Genomic DNA, 12,883 nt, shown 5'->3' with positions numbered 1-12,883 from the left:
AAATACAACCAAAGTCCATTTCTGTTTAAATTGTGGTTTTTTTGTTTGTTTGTTTGTTTGTTTGTTTGTTTTCCCAGCAGATGGAATACAAGGAAAAACAGAAAAGATAAAATCTTCCCTGAAAAATGTGAGAAAAGACACAGGAAAACCAGAGAAACTCAGATTTAAGCCACTCACTGGGAAGGTGTTTTACCTCGATATCCCATCAAATGTGATCTCTGAAAAGTTAGGAAAGGACCTTAAAGAGTTGGGAGGGGTAAGTTAATAATAGAGACTTGTATGAACTTAGAAGGAAATGTGCATATGGACATAATAGGATATGGAATGTCTTTTTTGTGTTGTTTGTAACTACATTTTAATGTTATTTGCAGTTATCTGAGATGGGGTCTTATTTATCTGTGTTTCTCTTAAACTTTAGTACAAACAGTGAGCTTACCAACAAATTATTCTGTGGGTTTTCAGGACCAGCTGCTTTACTGATTGGAACAGAAGTTCTTATTAGGAGATTTTGTTTTCAGTTGATTATTCACCTGGCTTAAAATTTTGTCCAAATTTATTAGGTTTCATTGTTTGAGGTGATTTTTCTTTTGCTGCTTCTGACTATATTAACATGCTTACATATTACAACTAATGTAATAACTGTAAACACAGTGTTTAGCTGAACCTGAATGAGAGTAAATGAAGAGTTTTGTATATGCCTTCTGCAAGACAGTAACTTCACTAACTACTTTTCGCAGAGTATCTTAGTTTTTGAATACTCTTGCTTAAATTATAAACTTCATAAGTGGCTTACTAATTTTTTTCCTAGTTGTCCTTAGTGTATGGAAGGAATTCTTTGATACAAGCAAGTACAGTATATAATAATAATACTAATTGCATTGTACCTTTTAAGCACAGAGGCAGAAGGGAGCTGCTTAAATTGCTAGCTGTTCTGAACATCACTTTGGTAATACTTCTTTGACCTCAGAGGGACACTTAGCAGCTTTATGAAATTGGTGCTTGTAAATCAAGGTGCTGTCTTAAATAGTGTCAGTAAGGAATAGCAATAACATGGTTTTGAGTTAAATGTGTTGTTTTACATTTAACATCAAATAAGTGCATGCTCTCATTTGCCTTTCTCTCTAAACCAGAATTTTAGGCATTCGTATGTGAAAAGTAAGGTCAAAACTCAGAGACTGAAAAGGAAGGTTTTTTGGCTTATTCTGGGGAGTAAATGCCTCAACCTGAGGTGCTCAACAGTATCATGATCAATTACCACATGTTCCTTTGTTACTTGTGTGGAGTGCACTTAGAAGTGCCTTGCCCTGTATATCCCATTTCTCTAAAAGAGCAGAATTGAAAGGCACAGTTTCAAGCTGTGTGATTTGTGCTTTCTACACTGATTAGTGGAAAAGAGGAAAATACCTCAAATTAATCAATCTGACATTAAATAACAATGCTCATAGCTGATAATCACACTGTAGTTGACAATGAAAGAGACTGAAGCAGCAAAATGGAAGAGAGTAAATGCAGAATGACCACATTTTTATATAGCTGAGTATGAGAATTTGTATCTACTTAAGACTTTATTGAGAAGTGTTATGAAAACTGTAGGTGTGAAACATGGTAGCTATCCTGAAATTTTAGTTTTTCTGCTGGTTCTAAACTCGGTAAATTTATACCTTTTTTCAGTCTGTAAATTACATTTGCAAACATCTGCCTTTAAGTTTAGCTGAATACAACTGTGTAATTTCTGATACGTAAACTTAGAGACAGTTGTTCCTTGAATTAGTCTGTTATTCCTTAATGCAGTGTTTGCATTCTTGTAATTGGAAGGTATTACAGGTAGATAGTAAAAAATTGGCATAATCAGAACAAAGCAAAGCTTTTTGAATAATGATTACAAAAGTAAGAAATTGAAATTAGAATTTGTGACTGGTAAGATGCTAGTACAACTTAATTGTCATCCAGATATTTAGAAAATATTTTATTGTTAATTCAGTGTTTTTGAACTTAATAGTTTTAGAAGTTTTATCACTTTCCCTTACAATAGTCAGTGTAAAATTGAGTTAATGGTCATCCTGGAATAATTATTTATTTTCTATTTTTATATTTAGCGAGTGGAGAGTTTTCTTAGTAAAGATATCAACTATCTGGTGACTAATAAAAAGGAGGCAAAATTTGCATCAACTCTTGGCCAGATTTCTCCTGTTCCGAGTCCAGAATCTGCATCTAATGGAGGAAATGGTTCACCTCATCCTAGCAACCGAAAAGATAGACCTGATGGAAGTTCATTTAAGATAGTAGATACAGTAAGTTTCTTAGTAATAATACTGCAAATCAGCTGCAATCCATGGGATATGCTCTTAAAATTTTTCTCCTATTGTTTCCTAAAGGTGGCAGCAGTTCCATGGGTGAATAAGGTTTTTTCTTTCAAACATTATTTTAAATTTATTCAGGCTAACTTGTTAAATTTAACTGTAACTCAAAAGTAATTCAGCAAATTTTTTGAAACTAATTTTTAAAATGATCCATTTTTGAAAATAAGCAGAGTACACTAAAATACTTTCTAATGTAGCATATCTGACTTACAGCATTTTATGTTTGACAGCTGGATCAGGCACATGATGACATCCAGTGATTCCTGTCTCTTTAGCAACACAGCCTATTAAAGTCTGGCTGATTTGATGTTGTTAATGCTGATATCTGCAGAAACACTCTCTGATAGTAGTAGGAAATAATTAAAATTGAACATTATGAATATTGTTTTTCTGAGCCCTTTCTTAGGGGATTGCATTATTTGCAACAGTATCTGAATTTATGCAGGTTTATGTGAAGTTTCTTACATGAGCAAGTCTTGTGTCCATTCAAAATAGAGTTGAAAATAAATAGCTCTACAATATATATGGTGTTTATTTAGAAACATGACCAGGCTTCGGGCTGGTCTTTATATTGTATAGGTGAGGTCACCTCATTTTGCAAACAATCTGGATAGGTAAAGGCAACTCATAATGAATAAACTGTAAAAAGTAGAGAAAGGAAATGCACTTGTGATAGAAAAGCAGGGGATAAAACAGAGGCTATGATTATATTCATGACTATAATTTTCACAAGCCCAGGTGATGAAACCTCATCTTCTGGTGTGTGTCACTGGCTGCTTATTCCCACCATCTGCTTTGTTCCAGCACTAAGATTGCAGTGGCCTTTGGCTGAAAATTACTGATTACTTGTTCGGGGTTTTTTTTGTTTTGGCGTTTTCTTCACTTCGACTGTATCAGCTGTAACCCTGTGAGAAAGATGCATATTATTGAAAAATCAGCAGTAGAATGAGCAAAAGACCCTTGTAGCTAACATATGTATTCATTAAGAGCAATGTAAATTATCTCTTTGCTACAAACGTGTTTCTGTTTTAATGTAGGTACGTATGAGCAGAGGAAAATCCTTGGTTGAAAAAGCAATCAAAGAACAGGTAAGCCAAATAATCAACAAAGTTGTGCTTCAGAACCTTGGTAGTTTGTTTTTTCTAGAAGACGAGCAGTAGCGAAAGTGGTCTTAATGGTTTTAGAGGGAGGTCAGTCACAGAATGCTCAGGCAGAAATTGAGGGATTGTCCTAAGTGAAGTGTCAGGTATGCTTTCTGGGTACTTCCTGAAGAATTGAAAGTCTTTGGAGTCTAAGGACAAGTAGTAAAATTTGTCAGGATTGCTAATATAACTAGCATTTGAGAGGTGCTCGTGAAGTTAATGTATAAATTCACTTTCTTCAAATCTTACTATAAAACATGACTGTAAAGAACAGTTTTGGCTTTCTGAAGGTTAAATGTATTCTTTTGATGGTGAGGTGCAGTAATACAGAGAGACAGAAGAGGAGTCTAGAGGAGTATTCTTTTGGCTAGAAGCATAGCATCTGCATTTTAATCTCAGCTTTCATATTACATGTTAAATTTTTAATTATTTTAAGTAATTAATGGTTACAATAATTAATATAATTTATTGCTTGCAGGACTTAATCCCCTCTGGTAGTATACTATCGAATGCTTTGAGCTGGGGAGTGAAGATACTTCATATTGATGGTAAATATTTTTGTTAAATGAAGCCTGACTTGAACACATAATGTTCATTTAACTGTTCTTTTGTTGAATTTGAAATATTAAAAGTTGCAAAACATACAAAAATTGGGTTAACTGAAAATAATTCTCCCACTTTTTGCTAGATGTTAAGAATTGCATTGAACAAAAGAAAAGGGAGCTCTATCTAATCAAAAGAGCAGGCAGTTCTTCTAAAGATGTGGTAAGTGCCTCTCTGCCATTTATAAAAATGCCATTTGTTTCATTAACTAAGAAAACATTAAGTACTAAAGTCCTAAGTACTGCCTACTGTGAAGCTTGCGGATTTTACTTTAATAAAGGTATTGCTCATTTTCAGTTTTTCAGACTAGTATGTCTTGTGAATTGATTTAAAAACCATCTTCAAAAATACAAAGTATTTGCTGTATATTTCAACATTATTTAAAAATAACTATATTAGTAGCATTGATTCCATAGTGTGTGGATTGTGCTCTTGCAAAGGATGTCTAAGAGTCAGAAGTGCTGAACTGTCTGAAATTTCCGTTCTGCCTGCCTCAAAAGTAATTAATGTATTGTTGTTTTAGTATGATGTAGATGGTGGCTATGTTACCTTGTATAATTTTCCCTGTGACACAGTAATTAGAAGTTCTTTACTTCTGATGGCCATTTTGAAAAATCATGGTTATGTTTCCTGGAGAAGCTGTCTATATAAGGAATCTGCAATTCTTTCTTGGTAGTGAACAAGCGTAAACCATCTTGAAGCTATTTTGCCGAGTATGTGGAGTTGACAGGTGAAAATCCCCTTTTCTCAAGTTTTTAGTGTATGATATAGTGAGGCATTAAAGCTTGTAGCTCTTCTGTGCGCCACCTGCAGTTGCTCTGTAATTTGCACAATTGTCTAGTTTAGCCATGGGGTCTGGTAAGTTAATGGAACCAAACTATTTAGCATGTGTTATGCTGTTCTGGAATGTAATATCGGCTAATTCTTGAGGCCACATAAAATCCTCTGCCAAAGCATCACTGTGTTTGTGGATAATGGGTGAGGTTTTTTTACATAGTATGAAATGAGTTTGTGCTTTTACCAGAATCAATTACATTTAACAGCTGATGCTTGAATGTAGACATCACTTTTTTCTGAGGACAAAATACTCCTCTAAATGTTAGTCTTCATTGCTAAAAATAATAAAAGACTCAGCCTCTGTCAATCCATTCACATTAAAAGAATTGTTTTAATTGGACATACTTGCTGTCCTACAGGTTTTGGTGGCATTTTGCAGCTTGCAGTTAATTAGGATTTACAAAGTGTTGTAAAAATGTTATCTGTATTAAAGACTGAACTTTCAACTATGCCAGGGAATTTTCAGTGTGGAGAGAGTAAGTGTATAAATTTACCTTTCTGGGTTTCTTTGTTTAGATTTGTCTTAAAAAAAAATAAATTGAGGCATCCTAAGGAGGACACTTCTTTTTTTTCAGTGTAAAAATAAATATTTCTTTGGGAAACATGTTACCTTGTTTCAAAGTACTGATGAGCTTTGTTGCCTGAAAAATTCATCTTGACTGTATGAAGCCATGATTAACACAGTGATTAACACACTAATCTTATAAATTATCTGCAGGTTAATCTTTTAAGTACAATGCAGAAAATACAGTGATTTTACACCATCTCTCTTTTTTCAATAGGGAAAACACATTACTGCTCAAAAGTCAAAAAGTAAGTACTTCAATAATTGTAGAAGTTTTTGGCTTGACTTATTTTCTGAATGCTTAAAAATGTGCTACAGTTCTCCTGTGGTCAAATGTGCCATACTCCATTTTGTATGTCCAAAAGAAGCATTTAGAGAAACTTTGTGTAAATCAAGAGTTTGTCAAAACCTGTACATAATGAGTTCTAAAATAAAGTCTGCTTATTTATTAAGCTACTGGAGCAACTTGATAAATGATAAAAAGTAATTCTATATTAATTTCCTTTTCTCCCCTTCTGAGCAGGTAGATTGAAAATTCCATTTATCAGGGTGGAAGATAGGAGTCGGTAAGTGTTCTCTTCATACATTTAGCAATATGATTCTCAAACTGAGTAATTGAGAGTTACTTCAGGAAGTGTGCCCTTAAATTTCAGATCCTTTCAACTTCCTGACTTCAGATGTCAAGTGTACTGTCCTTTTAAAATGCCATACAAATGTCTTTAGCCACCAAATGAGATTGAGCAAGTAGTAGTAGAGTAGGAAATATTTGCCGTAAGTGATGGAAGTGACAAGTTAACAGGTGACTCCAGTTTGTGGATCATGAGAGAGGGTTCTTTGGATTACTTCCTACCAAGGAATGAAAGGGAATCCTGAGCCTTTACATCTTTCCTTAGTTCCAAATCCTGTAGCACAAAAGACCAATAAAACTTTGCATACTGAATTCCACTCCTGTAGTTTGAACTCAATTACATTTATCTCCTGCTTTAGATGTCAGGAAAGAAAAGTTGTTAGGTAAAATAATTCATCAAAATTAGGTTTAATTTTCTGTTCAATCATTTATTTTTAAAGGGAAAAATTGTAAGCTATTAATCTGATTTCAGTATCCACAGTAGCATGAGATTTGATACTTTCAGCCTTGAAAAATTTCACGTATTTCTGGTCCTGTAACCAGTTAGTCTTCATTGTGTAACAAAACACCAGTTAGTCAGAAGTTGAGAGAATAATGAATTGTACAAAAAGTTTGGTTCTGCACAGCATAGTTTGCACCTTTAAATTGCTAACTAACTTCTGACTTACAGTGTTATTTATAAGTGCTAAATTCTTTGACCTGATTTCTCTGAATCTTTCCTGAATTGAAAAAAGATCTAAACCTGGTTGTGCACTGTGAGTTGGTGCAATAGGTATGAGGGACATGGGAATAGTGGGGAGAATTGGACCAACAGAGTTAGTTCTAAGGATAAGAAATTCATACATTTATATTCACCATATGTGAATTTAACAATATGTGAAATTAATAATGTAGTGGAGTACTAAACACTTCAAAATATTTATGTAACATAATGATTTTTAATGTTTATACAACATGAGTAAAAGTTCAGTATCAGAAGGTGATGCTTTGCTGTAATTTTGCCTGGGTAGCTTATAATAGTAATGTGGGGAAAAAGTCAGACTGAACTCTGCCATCAGCATTTCAGTCAACTGATTATTCAGTATATGAAAAGTAGCTACAGCAGTTCCCAACAGCCAATGCTTTTTTTAAATTTTTTTATAAAGACAGCTAAGGAAACTGAAGGAATGAATGAATTCTAAGATATGTATCTGCTTAGCATTCTGTGTATGTCATATATAAAAGAGAAACACTTTCTCAAGATTTTCGACCTGGAGTAATGTATGCAATGAAGCCTTTTTTTCCATTTCTGATGATTATCATGCATTTATTTTGTGTTTATACAGCCAGTACCGACCATTTTATCTGCAGTTACTGAGTTTTCCATTTCTGAACTATTGTGTTCCAAAGCCATATAGTCCATTTGAGGTGGATAAGAAGTATCCTTCTGGTCAAAAGCAAACTCAGACTAAGGAAAGGTTTGTTGAAAATTTGATTTTATTGAGGTGTGGGTAGTGGAGAGAGTTGTTCTCTGAATTATTCCATAACCAATTGTTTTCTAAAATAATTGCTTTTCTTCTTTCTTGCTTTCTTGTGCTATTTAATACTATTTGCCCTGTCTCGTCTGATGCATTTATTGCACTGTTTTTGTCCCTTTATCTGTTCCCTCTTTATCCTGTCTTTAGTCCTTTTTTTGGGCATACAGATACATACATCCAAAAATGTGGCCTTCTCCTTTCACTATGGGTCACCATAAGATATTTTTTTCCTTTCTGACACTGGTTTCTTCTTTGTCCTCATCTTGGATGCTGTTCAGTAAGTATTTCACAAGAAGTGGGTTTCTTAAGATTTCTTTTGTATTTGTCCATATAGTGCTGAAATAAGTAGTTAAATTTATAAAGCAGTGATACTCAATCACAGTACCTAACCATTGTTGATACAGAGTGTATATTGTTGATAATTATAGAAATTAGACTGCTAATACTGCTTCAACTCTTCAAAGATGAAAAGTAGAAGCCAGCTGCCCAGTAGAATTGCAGCTGGCTTTACAGCAAGTGTTTATGTGATACATTTTGGCATTCAGACTCTATTTGAGCACTACAGATGCAGTTAGAAAGAACTTCAGTAAATACGTTTTATTATTTGAAACTATTTAAGAGTCTTAATTAACTGTTTTCTGTGAATCAGTGTGGGTTTAAAATTTTTTTTCTACCTAGCTTTTTTCATTGACTTCTAAAATTGATTTATGGGAGAGACTAAATAGGTGAAGGATAGCTTTGCTATTTGTGGAACTTTGTGTATTTAGTAAGTTGCTGCTTTTTGGTCCTTGGGGCTGAATACTTACTAGCTGTGATACCTATTTTCTTTATGAAGTGGCTTCTCCACAGTTCTGTTCAGTCTTGACCGTAATACAGAGCTGGAGGTTTCAGTTGATGTTGCTATTATGCTTTTTTTTTATGATTTTTTTTTTTTTTATGAATTTTTTTTTTTTTTAAATTGCAAGGAAGGCAGCGGTATGAAAAGGCAAAAAACAGGTGTTGCAGGGGTTACTGCTGTATAAATAAGACAATTTCTGATTGTGTCTCTTCAGAGGATGCTGGAAAGGCCCATTCTTTTTAAAGCATTACAAAAACAAAAAGGCAGGTTTTGTTTAGATGGATTATGGAATACAATATATTAAAAATTTCAGGATTTATATTTGAGTAAAAATTCCTAAGTAATATTTCAGGTGGGCACATACCAAAGAGATGTTTAAGTGAGAAAAGGTTTCATACTCAGCAGGTGAATGTGACCAATGTCAGTTTTGGGAGAGAGAAGGGAATGTTCACTTCTTTTATCGTTACTTGAGAGGAGAACTTGTTGTAGAGAAGTTGTTAGTTCTACTTGCTTCGGCATTGGGCAAGAGCTGCAGACTTAATCAGTCTTCAGATGATGCATTCTATTGCTTCTGTCCTGCTTTACTGGTTCTCTGCGAGTTTTACTGTTAAAGCACAGACTAGAGTTCCCTGTCCTGGGGAACCCAAGAAATGCTGGGGCGGGGTGTTAACAATACATTGCTAAGCTTTGTAAGCTAGAGATCTTTCAAGGCTAATTTTTAGATGTAAAGTCCTGAGCTTACATCTGTGCAGATACTTGGTAAAATCTGGCTAAGCAGGGAGATGGAATTAATCCTTCATAATAAAAAGGAAGTAGAGATTGATGAGTTTACTGCTGGCATATCAACATTACATGGTTTAGTAGTGGATTGCATCAAGTAGTAGCTTTTCACAGATGAGGATTTTGAAGATCATGGACCAGCTGTTGAAACCCTCTTCATATTTTAATGTCCAGGAAGAACTTTAGGTTCATTTTTTTGCATTCCCACTTATCCTTTACCTAGAAAAACAGGACAAAATGGCATTTGGTCAGCATCAACATATTCAAAATTGTGTTTAACCAACAGGGGGTGTTAAAATATTTTTTTTTTCTTTTTCTAGTTTGAGTTTTATCAGCTGTGCACAGAGACTTCCAAATGTCCTTTGATTTTCATTTGTTTAGCAATGTTGTATTATTTATTCTGAGTCAGTTATAGTAGTATGTCTATACTAACCTGGATGTTCTGTGCTTACATATTATTTCACTGGATCTGCCTGTCTTCTTACAGTTTCTGGGTTTTGTTTGTTTGATTTTAAAGCTATGCATAGCTCTTTGGGATTTTTAAGCATTGACTAAAATAATATAAATAGTTTTAAGGGGAAATAAAAGTTTGGTTTGGGTTTTTTTTTTAATTTTTTTTAAGTGAGTAAGAATAAACATACTGTGAGGGGCAAGTTGAGCACTCAGTTCCATGTTTAAGACTCAGTAATATTCTCTTAACAGAAACAAAATAAACAGTGACAAGGATTGTGGAATGCCTGCTCAATTTCCTCAGGACAAAAGAAAGAGAGGATATTGTGAATGTTGTGGGAAGAAATATGAAGATCTGCAAACAGTATGTGAAATGTCAAGTATATGCTTTGATACGATCATATCTCTTTAATGTGGTATCACCAGAGGTTTCTCTATAATTTTTTATGTTAAAATATTTTTCTGAATAACCAGAAAATTAGTATTTTTTTCCCATGTTAGAAGCAGCAATTAAGATTTAAACCTATTTCTGATAGCTGAAGGCACTAGTAATTCATGTCTTAGAGATGTTGGTAGTAAATTATGATATTTGCTTGCTCCTTGTTGTACTGTTGACTTACATATTCCTATCTGTAATATTAGATTTATTTAATATTTTTTCTTTATTGCAGCATCTTGAAAGTGAGCGGCACCAAAATTTTGCACAAAGCACACAGTATAAAGTTGTTGATGATATAATCTCAAAGTTAGTTTATGAGTTTGTTGCATACAAAGATGATGATACAGGAAAAATAAAAGGGTGAGTATTTACATTTTGTAAATTCTAAAGACTCTGGGAGTCAGGACATTGAATATAAAGATAGTTCTGAAATTCTTGATCTGAATAGAACAGGATAAATTCATGTTTTTAAGGATGAAATAAATAATGGAAATTTTCAATGAGGTTGTATGTGGCAAATCAGTTCTGTAAAGCAGAATCTAAAAAAAAATCAGGAGTGCAGATGATATCAGAGAAAGATGAGACTGAAAGTTGCCAGAAGTTGTCCTACTTATCTCCAGCTCCTGTAACACAAAATCTATTGTACTGAAATATTGCTATCAGACAATGTCTTGACATCTTGCTCTAAATGTTTTCTGTCATATTTAGTAGTTTAAGGACAGCAAATTAGTCAGTCTGGTCTCCTTACCTGTGGAAAAACTTCCTGCCCGTACTCTAAATCTCTTAGCTTCTGTGCTGCCTGTGCAGGACAGAGAAAGCAGATGTTCCTTTCTTTGTAGCTCAAGAGCTTGAAAGGGTGAGAAAGGCTTGTTTGGTGTCTTGGACTGACGGCACCAGGGTCTTTGTCACATGAAACAGAAACACTATTCAAGGTTGCTCTGATTATTTTAAAGTGAGCCAGGAGATAAGGAATAACTTTTTTATTTATAAAAAAAAGGCAAGTAATGAAGAAAGAAATCAAAGGAAATGCAAATAGAATCAAATAACTGATAGCCTAATGAAAAGAAGCCTTTCTTTCTTTTGTGATTACAAAATACTCAGAGTTGTTATGCTTGAAATCCTGTCAAGAAAATCATGTTAATTTTGTGTGTATATATATCATAGAATATTTGTAATTATATTGTATTTATAGTCATTGCATTATATTCATTAACTTCTTTTATTCTTAATGCCACTGTAATGTGAGATGTACTGAAATACTAGACTATTTTGTGTGTTTTTAAAACATCTTCATGAGCTGTCCAAATCAGTAAGAAAACATCAAAACTATAAGGCACTCTGCTCCTGTAGAAATAGTGTGTTACTACTCTAAAAATATCTTTCCTTGAGGAGTAAAGACAAAAGCTCCTTTGTCAGATCAGTTGTATATGGAGTTAGGTTGCATGGTGTTTTTTATGTTTGTTAATATTCTTAAACTGTTTCATTGTAGGACAAAATGTAGCACAGGATATTTTTCTCCTATTATTGGAAAGATAACCAGACCAGATGAGTTAAAAGAGCGACTGAAAAAGCAACGCATTTCTTTGAAAACTTACTCCTGGAAGGATACTGCAATGCAGGCACTCAAACTGGATCGCCAGCCTGCAGAAGTACAACCAAATTCTGTGCCAGTACCTGCTCCTGTTTCTGCATCTGTCTGTTCAGTTCTTTATTGTCACCCACCACAACCTGTGGAACTAAAAAGTAAGTTCAGAATTAATAATGAAAGTATTAAGACTGATTGCTCCTGTGCTGTGAAGTTAAGAGAGACTGTTGTATCATCAAATTCCATACAACCACCCCTTCAGAAAACTGACAGAGTGTACACCGAGAACTCGTCTAGAGCTTCTAAGCCATTCAGCAAGGAAATACTGGAACCAGATGTAAGTAAAAAGAATGTACAGTGTTTTCAGGAAGGAATGGATACTTTATATTCTCATAGTGAATTTACAAATTTCAGTGAAAAAGACAAAAACTTATTGCAGCAAAAAAGAAAATTAAATAACTCAGTAGTTCTTCCAGCAAAGTGTTTGAAAAAAACAGATGCCAATCCTACATATGTCAAGAAACATCACGATTTATGTGATAATCATCAACAAATGCAGCACAATGTGGTTCTGGAGGCTGAAGTATCTGATACTACTGTGAACAAAGAACTTAATGCATCAGCTGCCAGCACTGCCCACAGTTCAACGTCCGGAAAGCTGCACAGAAAAGTGAAGCTTAACTTAAAAAGGAATAAGAGAGAAACCCAGAAACAGAATATGGAGTTATATGTAAAGAATTCAGATGGACTGTCTGTTCCTGAAGAGAAGAGAAGCACTTCTAGCTCACCACTGCAGTCCCTGTTGGAGTTATTTCAGACAAGTGAAAGAAATTCAGAATTTGGAGGTTTTTCAAGTTACACTGAGAACATATGTTCAATGAGCATAAATGATACATGTGAAGGGCAGAATACAAATGTTCTGTGGTCATTATTTTCCACTTCATCCTCATCTCCGTTTTTTGGATTTTAATACTGGTTTATTTAATATAATGATTTTTAAATTGACTTGAAAAATAAAGATTCTATTCATGAAGACTTAAATTGCTGTATTATATGTACAGATTATTTGGTTTTCAAGTTTTTGATGCAAAAACTTCTGTATATGTAAATACGAAAAATAAAACTTGAGTTTGGCTTTG

General features: G+C 34.0%; 1 protein-coding gene across 8 annotated transcripts in view; it reads left to right on the top strand.

The window, feature by feature from the left end:
* DBF4 (DBF4-CDC7 kinase regulatory subunit) overlaps window positions 1-12,883 on the top strand; it is a 14,233-nt gene extending 1,350 nt beyond the window's left edge. For 2 of the 8 annotated variants that reach the window (XM_086858546.1, XM_023920290.2), the window contains exons 2-12: window positions 78-256; window positions 2,097-2,291; window positions 3,398-3,448; window positions 3,981-4,050; window positions 4,191-4,267; window positions 5,725-5,755; window positions 6,031-6,073; window positions 7,461-7,592; window positions 9,973-10,084; window positions 10,392-10,519; window positions 11,649-12,883. In XM_086858546.1, the coding sequence (XP_086714672.1) occupies window positions 78-256; window positions 2,097-2,291; window positions 3,398-3,448; window positions 3,981-4,050; window positions 4,191-4,267; window positions 5,725-5,755; window positions 6,031-6,073; window positions 7,461-7,592; window positions 9,973-10,084; window positions 10,392-10,519; window positions 11,649-12,714 (2,084 nt within the window). In that variant the 3' untranslated portion in view covers window positions 12,715-12,883. Of the gene's footprint in view, window positions 1-77; window positions 257-2,096; window positions 2,292-3,397; window positions 3,449-3,980; window positions 4,051-4,190; window positions 4,268-5,724; window positions 5,756-6,027; window positions 6,074-7,460; window positions 7,593-9,972; window positions 10,085-10,391; window positions 10,520-11,648 lie in introns of all 8 variants that reach the window. The other 6 variants (XM_086858557.1, XM_086858528.1, XM_086858537.1 and 3 more) reach the window with 3 other exon arrangements.

Source organism: Cyanistes caeruleus, chromosome 1, assembly GCF_971803275.1.
Source record: "Cyanistes caeruleus chromosome 1, bCyaCae1.hap1.1, whole genome shotgun sequence".
Lineage (NCBI taxonomy): Eukaryota > Metazoa > Chordata > Aves > Passeriformes > Paridae > Cyanistes > Cyanistes caeruleus.
Note: the sequence above shows the minus strand (reverse complement) of the source record. Positions and strands in the feature narration are given on the sequence as shown.